Source organism: Phyllopteryx taeniolatus, chromosome 6 (genome assembly GCF_024500385.1).
Source record: "Phyllopteryx taeniolatus isolate TA_2022b chromosome 6, UOR_Ptae_1.2, whole genome shotgun sequence".
NCBI classification, from domain to species: Eukaryota; Metazoa; Chordata; class Actinopteri; order Syngnathiformes; family Syngnathidae; genus Phyllopteryx; species Phyllopteryx taeniolatus.
In genome coordinates this window covers 1586013-1597808 of record NC_084507.1, presented here as the reverse complement: position 1 = coordinate 1597808, position 11796 = coordinate 1586013, and the positions used below count along the sequence as shown (strand labels likewise).

The following is an 11796-nucleotide window of genomic DNA, read 5'->3' as shown; positions in this document are numbered from 1 at the left end:
GTTTCTAGCTATAACCGCTTCACCTCTTGTGCGAAAAGACTGTGTTATTGGAATTGTTGCCCATTCTTCCAGGAGAATATTTGTGAGGTTGCACACTGATGATGTTGGACGTGAAGGCCTGGCTCACTGTCCACTCGAAATCAACCCAAAGGTGTTCTATTGGGTTGAGGGCAAGACTCTCTGCAGGCAAGGCAGGTTCATCCATACCAAATTCTCTTATCCATGTCTTTTTGGACCTTGCTTTGTGCACTGGTGCACAGACATGTTGTTGAGCAACTAGTTAACACATCTGCCTCACAGTTCTGAGGTCCCGGGTTCAAATCCGGCCATCCTGTGTGAAGTTTGCATGTTCTCCCTGTGCCTGCGTGGATGTTCTCCAGGTATTCTGGTTTCCTCCCACATTCCAAAAAACATGTATGCTAGGTCGATTAATGACTAAATTACCCGTAGATGTGAATGTGAATGGTTGTTTGTTTGCCAAGTATGTCAAAAACACAGAAGGAATTTGTCTACAGTATTTGGAGTGCAGAGTGATGAGACTACTACCGCGAGTGCACAAATAATGTATAAGTGGCCCGACAGAGATGTGACAACAATCTCAAGACAAAATTGGCAGCATGTTACAATGGATTTGTAAGTTAACTGTTTAAGAAGTTAATGGCAAGAGGGAAGAAGCTGTTGGAATGTCTGCTAGTTTTAGTTTACATTGTTCGGTAGCGCCTCCCAGAGGGAAGGAGCTGGAAGAGCTGGTGACCAAGATGTGGAGGGTCCAATACAATTTTGCATCCTCTTGTCTTAGTTCTGGGAGTGTGTAAGCCCTCAAGGGTAGGCAGGGGGGTACCGACAATTTTTTTTCCACAATTTTGATTTGCTGTTCCTGTCGGAGTTTGTCCTTTTTTGTGGCAGCACCAAACCAGACTGTGATGGATGAACACAGTACTGATTCAATGACTGCTGTGTAGAACTGCCTCAACAGCAGGGTTGTCAATCTCATTTTTTGTCGCTGGTTACATTATAGTTATGGTTTCCCTTAGAAGGTTTTTATGACTGTGAAACCATATACAGTAAATGTACATGAAAATGATGGATAACATTAACTAGTTTTCAATTACGAAGTCAAGGAAAACAATTTGTTCAATTTATTTTAAAAAGTGGTTAAGTAACAAAAAAAATGATTGCAATCTCTCAACATTATTAAAAGTGAATACAATTTGCAATTTTGGAACAGATTTTAGCAAGTAGAACAAAGGGTAGATCTACATGATTTGCTTTTAGCGGGCCACAATAAAATGATGTGGCGGGCCGTATCTGGCCCCAGGGCCTTGAGTTTGAAACCGAGGGCTACAGCAAGGAATTGCAGCGCCACCTATCGCTGTAGCATATATTGACCAAACTGGCTTTAATGAGGACATTTCTTTTTCTTTTTCTTTTTTTTCCTACCACAGACAGAGTTGTTGTTTTTTTTTTTAAATAGCTGTAGTATAGACTAAACTGCTCGGGCTTTTGAACCTCTTGAAGGGCTTTTAACAAATACATTTAAATGGCAGCCATTTTGGCTCACATGCTTCCCGCCCTCAGTCCAATCAGGGGGAGCGCAGGTGTGCTGATGAAGCTGCCAGATTTGACGTCAGTGTGCTCTCTGCCGTTTGCGGCTCAACTCCCCCAAACCCGGCCGCCCTATTTTAGTTCTAGTCATGTTGGTGTTTTCGTGGTTCATGTGGCTATTTTATTGCAGTCCAGCAGTGGGTGGTCCGGTGCAGCGCTTGACGTGGTCAGAGGGGGTAAATCCGGTGGTCGGAGACGAAGCCGCTGCTGGGCGCTCTTCATTCTACCGCCTGCCCGTGTTCTGGCACGCATCACAGCCGCTCGTGGCCAAAGAGTTGCTTCGGCCCGCTCCTCGCCAGAGCTTGGTTCCCTCCGAACTGACGGCGCTGTTGTTCCCACAGACCACGCAGTACCAGAGCATGCCACAGGGTCCACGTACGCGCCCCGTGGAAGTTTGGTGCGGCTCCAATGAAATAGTTGTGCGCGTGGACCGCTTTCAATTGCGCGCGTGGCCACATCCGGCTCTGTACAATCTGGGCTCGTGTCAGCCCACCAGTGTGACCTCACACTTTCTATTTTTCCACTACGCACTGACCGACTGTGGGTCTGCATCGCAGGTAAAGGCCCTCTTAACGTGTTTTCATTGTGTATACTTTGTATAATGATGTCTTGTTCAGGACATCATTGAAAAATGGTCACGTTTTTTTTTAATTCCCCTGAAGGAATTTAAGATCAACCCCACAAATAAATTAAGCTCCATACTGTGTTGTGGATGGAGTGACAGAACTGTGGCTGGAATGCTGGTTGTACCATTAACCTTTTCACATATCAACAATGTAAGATTTTCATTTGACTCTTTCAGGTGCTTGCCAGTGGTCAGTTGGTGTATTCTTATGTGCTTTATTATAGTCCACTGCCGCAAGGCTACATCATCCGTGAACTACCATTCAAGCTCCCCATCCACTGCTATTACAACAGGTAATTTTTGTCACACGCTCTTTAAAATGGTGTACATGAAAAAACTGGTGAATAATAACCAGCACTGGACCAATAGATAGCATGAACTTTTACTCTCATTAACTGTAAAAAGTACTGCTCGACATTATATGCGGTTTTACAGTATGACTTTTTTTTTTTGTGTGTTGTTAATAACATGAATGTCCTTTTTGTTTTAGGTTTCATTACTCTTACCAAGTTGGCTACGTACCCCAGGTTCAGCACACAACCTTCATAAAGAGTCTCAGAACTAAACTCCGCTTCAGCCTCACTGTCTGCAATGGTAAAGCCCGAGCACCTTCACAAAATCTTCCAATGATACTATAGTATGCTATGTAAGTTATAAGCTAAGCCTCTACTCCTGTCCCTCCCCTCTCTGTATCTCGACCCAACCCGTCAGGGAAAACAGACAGCCAATGACAAGTCTTGGTTCCATTTAAAGGTTTTCTACCTATTTGAGGGGATTATTATTATTTTATTTTCTTTGTCTCATTCACCAAAGTGCTCACTCCTGTTGGGGGTTTCATCTCAGTCCAGGACCTGCTCCACAAAAAAAGTGCCTTGAGATAATTAACTGGTGCTGCGAATTGTATAACACTGAATTTCTAACTTTAGAAATGGATTCTGTTTTTAAATGTACTGTATTTTAAAAGCCTCTTTGGTGTTTTCCACCAGTCACAGCATGAGGTACCCCTGCAAAATCGTTTTGAGTGCCAGCTATTTTTTTATCAAAAGTGTGTGCCATTGCAAACCTTTCACTGTTGTCGTAGTTGAACATTTATACAGTATAAACGCGTTTCTAATTGTAGTAGTCGTATGCAGTTGTCTAGAATATCTTCGAATTGATTGTTGTTTTCTACATTTCCCACCTCTTGTAAATATTCAACGAAAAAATTGAATCACATTTGGAATTAACGTGTCCTTAAGAGAACAAAATTGTGGCATTCAGCTAGTGTGGAGAATATTTCAGCTGCTTTTTTTTTTTTTTTTTTTTTATTATTATTAATCCATAGGTACATTGAATGTGTATGTGTTTTTGGCAGCCCAGTGGGAGCCCCTCTCTCCTGGCCACTCTTTTGTCCTGGGGGAGCCGGTGAATTTTGTTGCCCAGACTGGAAGCCTCTTGCCAGGCGAGAAGCTGTTTGTTGACTCCTGCTATGTGACGCACTCCAAAAACCCAAACAGCATGCCCAAAGTGGATATCATCACTAACTACGGGTGTGTCTCTAGTAAGAACATATACCTGCCCAATTCATCTCCAGTTATTGGTTTATCAGTTACATTAAATGAGGTGCATGTGCTTTGATTTTGCAGCTGTATGACAGAGAGCCGGAGGGAAGGTAGTTCTTCCTCCTTCTGGTCAAGGAGTGGTAGCATGCTTAAGTTTTCAATCAATGCCTTTCTCTTCAGGGATGTCTCACAGGTCAGAAACTGAGAAAAATATTTGTACATAATTCTTTTATGAATTTCAAATATGTAAAATGCATAAGTCATTTAACATTTTTAATTTGCACATTTTTTTTAACTAATCATTGTCTCTCAATTTTCAAAAATATGTACCGGTGTATAGGTCCTGTACCTTCACTGTTCAATGTCAGTTGGTGTCACCACTTCCCATTCATCAAAGTCTTGTAACTACAACAAAACTTCTGCAAGGTAAGTGATCCTGTCGTGTCAAAAATCACATGAATGGAAGTTACTGAACTGGCCCAAGTCCATGTGTAGTATGTATCTAAAGTGCTGAAAGAGAGTTCTGAGTTACTAATACTATTTTATTACTATTACATAAGTTTATGTTTTGGGAAATCTCAGTTGTCTCTAAGATGCAAATTAATTTGCAATGTGAATAAAGTGTTTAAAATGTATTTTTTTATTTTTTTATTTATTTTAAAACAAGTTGTGCTTTTAAATAGTTGTGCTCCTAAGTTTACATACCCTGGCAGAATTTGTCAAATGTGTTGGGCAAAAACACTCATTTTATATTTAATGGGGTTCCAGTTAAACTAAAGGCATTCCAGAATTACACAATCATTAAAACTTGGCAATAGAGAAAATGTGTTTGCATACTGTACCCTTTAGTTCTTAATACTGTGTATTGCCCTCTTTAGCACCAAAGATGGCTTGCAGTCATTTGTGATAGTTGTGGAAGAGGCCCTTTAGTTTCTCAGGTGGCAAAAGGCCTCCAGGTCGCTTTCATTGGGTTGTCTTTAATCTCTTACATTAAATGCATGTTTGAGATCTTCCCAGAGTGGCTCAATGACTTTGAAGTTAGGAGACTGTGATGGCTACTCCAGACCGTTCACTTTCCTCTGCTGTAGCAACTTAAGGACCTCTCTAATGGATGTTGGAACTTCGAGTATTTTATAATTCTAGACTTAAAAATGTCCCTTCAATACAGACTCTGTAGTAAAACTGCATGATTGACACATCAGCCTGATGACGTGAGTGGCAGAACGATGCCAGCACATTGCTTGCTTACTTGGATCCATCGGTGTACCATGGAACCTGGGTTGGTTTACACCGGTCTCGGTGCCATAGATCCTTACTGGCTGGGAGCACCGGCCGCCTTTCTAGCTAGCTGTCACAGCTCTCGTCATCTGCCATGCTGTGTTGAATCCTCCACAACTTTCTCCCAAACATAAATGTAAATAAAAAAAAGGTAAACTAGCTGGTCGGGAGTGACACTCAATGCGCTCTGTTTCAAATGTCCTGGGACCCATACATGCAGGCAGACATACATACGTACACTGGGGGAAAAGAGTATTTGGACAGCTATCGATTGTGCAAGTTGTCCCCCTTAAGGAAAAAAAAATAATAATAATAATTAGGTCTGCAGTTTTTGTCATTGACAGACAGAAAGTGGGGTGGGGGGGAATTCCAGGAAATCACATGATTTTTTTATTATTTTTTTTAAATAATTGTATATTGTTGCGGGAAAAATAAATATTTGGACAATCAAAAAGTTTAACTCTGTACTCTTTGCAATGAAACCTTTGTTTGCAATTACCAAGGTCAAACGTTTCCTGTAGTACCAGGTTTGCACTCACTGTATCAGCTATTCTGGCCCACTTTTCCATGCAGAGCTTCTCTTGATCTGTCATGTTCTGGGGCTGTCGCTGGCCAACACTGACTTTCAACTCCTTTCACAGATGTTCTATTGGGTTGAGGTCTGAACACTGGCTAAGCCATTCCAGGACCTTGAAATGCTTCTTACGGAGCCACTCCTTATTCGCCTGGGTTGTGTGTTGGGGTAATTGTCATACTGGAAGAACCAGCCATGTTCTACCTTCAATGCTCTTAAGGAGGGAATGAGGTTTTTGGCCAAACTCTCATGTGGCCCCATTCATCCTTTCCCTCGTACAGCTCAGTTGTACTGTCCCCTACGCAGAAAATCAGCCCCAAAGCATGATGTTTCCATTCTCATGCTTCACATTGGGTATGGTGTTCTTAGGATGCCACTCATCATTCTTCTTTCCCCAAACATGGCAAGTGAAGTTTATACCAAAAAGTTCCATTTTGGTCTCATCAGACCAAATGACATTCTCCCAATCCTCCTCTGGATCATCCAGATGGTCATTGCCAAACTTTAGACAGGCCTGGACATGTTCTGGCATAAGCAGGGCGACCTTTTGGGAGCTGCAAATTTTGAATCCATGATGACTGTGTGTTACTTATGGTAACCTTTGTGACTGTGGTCCCAGCTTTCTTCAGGTCATTGACCAAGTCCCCCTGTGTAGTTTTGGGTTGATCCCTCACCATTCTGAAGATCATTGCTACCTCACGAGGTAAATATTAATTTTAGTTTGTTTTTAGCACATTTGGTATTGGAGTAATTTCAAAGTAATCATATTGTTATGGTACTTGATCACATTAGGTTCTTTTTTTTTTTTTTTTTTTTTTTTTCTTCTCTTCCCCTCCCAACAGCTAACTAGTAACCGTATGGAATAATTTTTTTTTTAAAGTATCCCCCAACCTTGCGTGGAAAGCCGGTCATTAAAATGGTATGCAAACAACTACAACCAGTATACCCGGAAAGACGATGGCCTGTGGCACAGCCTTATCAAAATCAAAACAGGCTCATGTGTCAATGGCTGAAACATCCAGTTGCTCTGGATTCAGGAGAGGGTTCCTATAGCACTCGATAAATGTTATATATAACAAAGGCAGGTTTATTTTAGACTTAATATTTTATTTATTCATTTTCAAGGCAACATTTTTAATTTTTAAGTTAAAAAGACAATGCCTGAGAATTAAATGTTCAAATGAAGGATATGAAATAGAAATTATTTTCATTCAATAATCAGTTGCGTTAAGTTCTACTTTTGGAGAATCAACATGTGAGGGGGCTACTCAAGTTATGACAAAATTGTTCAGGGGGTACACAGGAAAAAAATTGTTTGGTGCTATATTTACCCTGTTACATTTACTCCAGTTTGGAAAAATTGTACTTGTCAGAGTAGTTTTAATGACTCATTTTTTACTTGTATTTATGTTGAGAAGAAACAGTACTTTTACTCCGTTACAATAATCTACATGCCACTCGCTACTTTCATTTATCAGTAATTGCGTGCGCGATCTATTTTTACTTTCGTTTTTGACTTCCGCACCAGGTGCCGTTGCTCCAATACACTTACTACCACAGTGATGTTTGGCTCAAGTTCACCAATCAAATGACACAAAGTCACATGTCAGTCTTCGCGGGAAATCAAAGTGAGTCGTGACAGCCGCGCTCGACTCATGTTTACATTAGACTATGAAAAACAACAGCTTTAACGTGCCGCGTAGGTTTGTCGCTGCCCAAACTTGAATATTTCAGCCCACTTCTAACTTGAGAAAACACTTTGTGTAAGTTGCTCATGCTCGCTCACACTCTTCCTGACACACGCATGATCAATAAGTCTGGTCAGCAAACAGCTTCTTCATTGTCATTTTAGTGGATAAAGCAAACAATGTTTCTGTAATGTTTTTTCCCCCATTTAAAAATTGAAATGGTGGCAGGTGTGTGTGGACTCCCATTGAACATGAGTTTGAATGTGATCTGTTACTTCTGAACACTGCCGCATGCCAGTTATGAGAGAGTGCATCCTTGTGCAGCCAGATTTTTTTTTATTTAACCAGGTAAAAGACCAGTTAAAAGAGAACATCTCTCTTGCAATGGAATGGTGACCTGGCCAAGAAGGCAGCAAGTTAAACGTCAAGTTCAAGTCAATCACATTCAAGTTTATTTCTGCTCCCCTCTCAAAAAGATACCAAAATAAATCAGTTGAGTTGTACAAATGCTAGGTCACATTAATTGTGGAAAACGTTCTAAAATGATTTATCTTGGTGAAAATTCTTTTACAACAAAAACCTGGCATTTGAACATAGGTGTGTATACTTTTTTATATCCACTGTAGCATTCCTGTTTTTGTAATCTCTGCCTGGTGAGCCTATTGTGCTGTTTAACAAGTGGAAAAATGTAATATGACCATTTCTTGGAGTTAAATTTTAAGATTTTATAAAGATTTTATTTGTACGTAGTCTGAATTAATTTATATTTTGTTTTTATTTTTGACGTCCATGCTTCATTTAAAAAAAAAAAAAAGAGAATTTCCTAGTTACTCAATGCTTTTTTTTTTTCTCCCCCTCTCTCACAGAGTACTTGCTGACTCAGTTATTTGGAGGACTACTTTTTACATGAGTCATTATTCTAAAGTAACACTACTCTTGCTTGAGTACAAAATTTGGCTACTCTACCCACCTCTGTGCATATGCACAAAACACTTGTGTTCAACCCATGAGATGTAAAACCAGAAGCATTTCTCAAACTGAAAAAGCACCACAGCGATTGCAGTTTAAGGGCTCAACAGAGGGACATGCATTAAACACACACTTCAAACCTACTTTGAGAAGTGTGTCACTATAGGGAGGCGGCATCTCTCTGCTCTGCCCCTCATCAATGCATCCTTCCAATCAGACAAATTCTGTGAGGTTCTTTTTAAAAGCAAGCTGAATCACATGAACAAAAAATACCTGTACACAAAGAGAATTTGTTAGAAATTTAGGCCATCTGGACGCTACAGGTCCTTTTAAGGGTTGACTTGGCCTTGTGCTTTCATTGTCATGTTGGAAAGACCAAGTGTGTCCCATGTGCAGCTGATGAATGAAAATTGTACTCTAATATTTTCTGATAACATGATGCATACGTCTTGCCATCAATTTTGTTGATTATTGCATGTGCTGTTGTAGCTCTTACACACACATCCAAAAACAGAGATCCACCTCCATGTTTCACAGTAGCAATGGTGTACTTTTCGTCATAAGCAGTGTTGAGTCTTCTCCAAACGTGGCGTTTATTGTTGTGACCATAGTTCAATCTCAGTCTCAGCACTCCAAATGACTTTGTTACAGAAGTTTGGAGGATTGTATAAGTGCGGTTTGGCAAATTATAAGCAGCTGTTTTGTAGCATTGCCACAGTGACAACTTTTTTTCTAGCAACTCGACTGTGCACCCCAAGTACCTCCTTGTTGCCCTTGATGAAATGTGCAGTGGTCTCAAGCATTTTAGAAACTCCTTGACTATCTACAGACAATGATTACAGTATGTCAACTTTTGATCGGGGGCCATTTGGGCAATTTCAGTTGTCGTTATGGTTTAAAAAGGCACAGACGTGTAATAACAAATGGCTTCACCTGACCACTATCCCTAAATAAAGTTACACATGATCAGTCCTATCCAAAAACTAGCCAAGATTTCACAAATCCTGCCAGGGCATGTAAACGTATCACAATTGTATGTATTCATTGGTAATCATTTCCACGTCACAAAGTTTTACAATATTAGTGAACCTCTTTCAACACAATGTTGCATAGAATTGGACACCAGAGTTCTCAAACAGAGTGTTCTCTCAGACTTTGGAAAGAGGAGCTTCAGGACACAGAAGAATATATAGCCAAAGAGGCTCAACATGAGTCCTGAATGTCAAAATAATATCTAAATCAAAGGTAAATGTTCTTTTTCACATTCCAAGCTATGGAATGTTGGCTAAAGAAGGAAGAAACAGAGCTGAAGTTTTGAATCTTAATGACCTTGGCAAGTGTTATGTCCTTCTCTCCATTTATGAAAAGACTGTTGTATGCTTTACTGTATTTTGTGATCTTAGAACTGATACTTTATTTGTGCTTGTTTTCATTCTGATTGATGACTGCACACGGTATCTGATGGTACCATTCTGGAAATAAAAGCGAAGCACACCACACATCTAACTTTTTAATTAGCTGAGGGACAGCTACAATTTTTAAACTAAGGAATATGTTCCCTTTTTGTTTAGTCTAAACCATAAGCTTGCATTGGTGTTCTGTTTCATGTGTTCAGGTGGGAGGAGCTGGATGCACCAATGTCAATGTGCTCTTGCTGTGATTCCATATGTGGGAAGATGCAGGACTGTAAGTTCTCTGAATATAGTCTTTTATTTGTGTAAATACCACAGGTATGTTTTTACATGCTTTTTGCATGCGCTTTGGGGTATTATTAATTCAAAAGTAAGAATTTGTTACTGTCGCTACCTGGAAAGTTTTGAGACTTTATAAGGTTAATGTCCTCCTCAGCTGTGAAGAACACAGTTATCAGTCCTGGCTGGCTCACTCACCAAAAAAATGAAGAGGGGTCAAGCATGAAGGATTCACCTTTTCAATCAGAGGAGCAACAAGACTGGGTGGATCAGAAAGAACTGAGAAAACACAAAGGTCACTTTACAAAAATAGAAACGTTTTCATCAGTGACCAAGATGGAACATAAGACTTCTGTGTTCCCGGATAGAGAGGAAGTACTGAGGCCCCGCACAGCAATTAGCATGTCTAGTACAAATAATCAGGAATGGATGGAAGAGGGTCTGCCAACCCTGACTGACAGCCAGAGGACAGAACCAAAACAAGATGTGTTTGAGAGCAGAGAAGTTGCATCTTCTGCCTACAATGGTTCTATGAGGGGTTCATTTAGTGACAACAGTACTGTCACTCCAAGAGGTGCTTCTAGAAACACAACCTTTACTGCACAAAACTCCAGCATTGATCTTGGTTCTGCTGAAAAAAATTCCACAGATTTGATTGCCATTGCTGAACTGTGCTCTAACATCGATAAGAGTTGCCCACCCAAGGCTGGTATGATCAAGGTTGGAAGTAGGAACACAAGTGCAGAGCACACACACCTTATCCGAACTACTGCATCTGATACCACTAGACTGGAGCTAAGTGCTGGAGAACAGTCTGCCAACAGTAAGGCTAAAACAGACTCTCCAGAATTTGATGATGTCAGTGAATCATCTGAGAGCAGATTTTGGTCACAAACTTTAGACACTACTCTCTTTGTGTCTACCGATAAATTGATTGGCAGACAACTGGAAAGGATACCAGAGCCAGCAGCCTACTATGCTGACAGTAAAGGACTTGATGGAGCTGTGCTTCAAGGTCTACAGATCAAAGAAATGGAATCAGACCTATCTGCTAACTTCAAAGGCCCAACATGTGTTGATAAGTCTAATTCTGGAATTGAAGATGAAGTGCTCCATCATGGTCAGTTTGCTGTAACAGCCAAGACAAAGAAAGAAGCAGATGACTACTTTGGTGTCGCTTCAGGTTCTCCAAGTTTTGAAGAAGTGCTTGATAATGCTGATCACTCTGCTGTGATGATAGTCACAAGTAAGTGCATGAAAGCAGGCACATATCTGACGAGGAGTGGCCCATAGGAGAGCAAGGAATATGGAATTGATTAACTGACCAAGTATTTGAATATGCAAATCAGAGGGAAATGGACATGACAAATTTATCATTTTGCAGTCTCTGTACTTTAGACATGGACATTTCCTCTTCTGGGAAAACTAGCATGACTGACTGTGTCAGAAATTTGTTGTTAAGAATGAAACAAAACTACTGTAGTGTCACCTGTTGTGTAATTCAGGTAATAAATTGCATCATAATTCTACTTTTAATTATTGTTTTCATAAGAAACCAGTAAAAATCCAGCATGGTGCAGTATGTTCTCAATGCAGAATCCCCTTGAGTCAATGTGAATAACTTGGAGGTCTCAACATCTAACATTAACTCACCTACACGGATGTAGTAATTCTTTCAATTTCTCCCTGGCTGGAACTTGAAACTTACTAAAACCTTTTATGAACGTAATCCAAACAGTTGTAGAGCAAAAGCAACATAATGTTACCCGTTAGTGTTCACTTGACTGTGTTCAGGTAAAGGTGAAAATATATATTATTTTTAATT

The 11796-nt window shown here is 40.3% G+C and overlaps 1 protein-coding gene across 2 annotated transcripts; it reads left to right on the top strand.

The window, feature by feature from the left end:
• The first annotated feature begins 1545 nt into the window (after positions 1–1545).
• Positions 1546–11500, top strand: LOC133480144 (uncharacterized). 2 transcript variants are annotated; one of them, XM_061777836.1, is made up of 9 exons: positions 1547–1626; positions 1736–2162; positions 2408–2523; positions 2721–2824; positions 3585–3759; positions 3856–3964; positions 4112–4197; positions 9896–9966; positions 10129–11500. In XM_061777836.1, exons 1-9 carry the CDS (start codon positions 1562–1564, stop codon positions 11262–11264), a joined length of 2289 nt encoding a protein of 762 aa, XP_061633820.1. In that variant the 5' UTR covers positions 1547–1561; the 3' UTR covers positions 11265–11500. The 2 variants fall into 2 exon arrangements, 1 of the variants encoding a protein (XP_061633820.1); XR_009789198.1 differs by lacking the exons at positions 9896–9966; positions 10129–11500 and having other exon boundaries at positions 1546–1626; positions 3585–3770; positions 4112–4130.
• Positions 11501–11796: the final 296 nt, after the last annotated feature.

What these genes read in the sequence shown, in the direction of transcription:
- LOC133480144 (XM_061777836.1), top strand. Translation starts at nt 1,562, where the DNA reads ATGCTTCCCGCCCTCAGTCCAATCAGGGGGAGCGCAGGTGTGCTGATG. An exon ending in ATCCACTGCTATTACAACAG is followed by an intron (nt 2,524 to 2,720) that starts GTAATTTTTGTC and finishes TTTTTGTTTTAG; the next exon opens with GTTTCATTACTCTTACCAAG. An exon ending in ATGTGGGAAGATGCAGGACT is followed by an intron (nt 9,967 to 10,128) that starts GTAAGTTCTCTG and finishes TGTCCTCCTCAG; the next exon opens with CTGTGAAGAACACAGTTATC.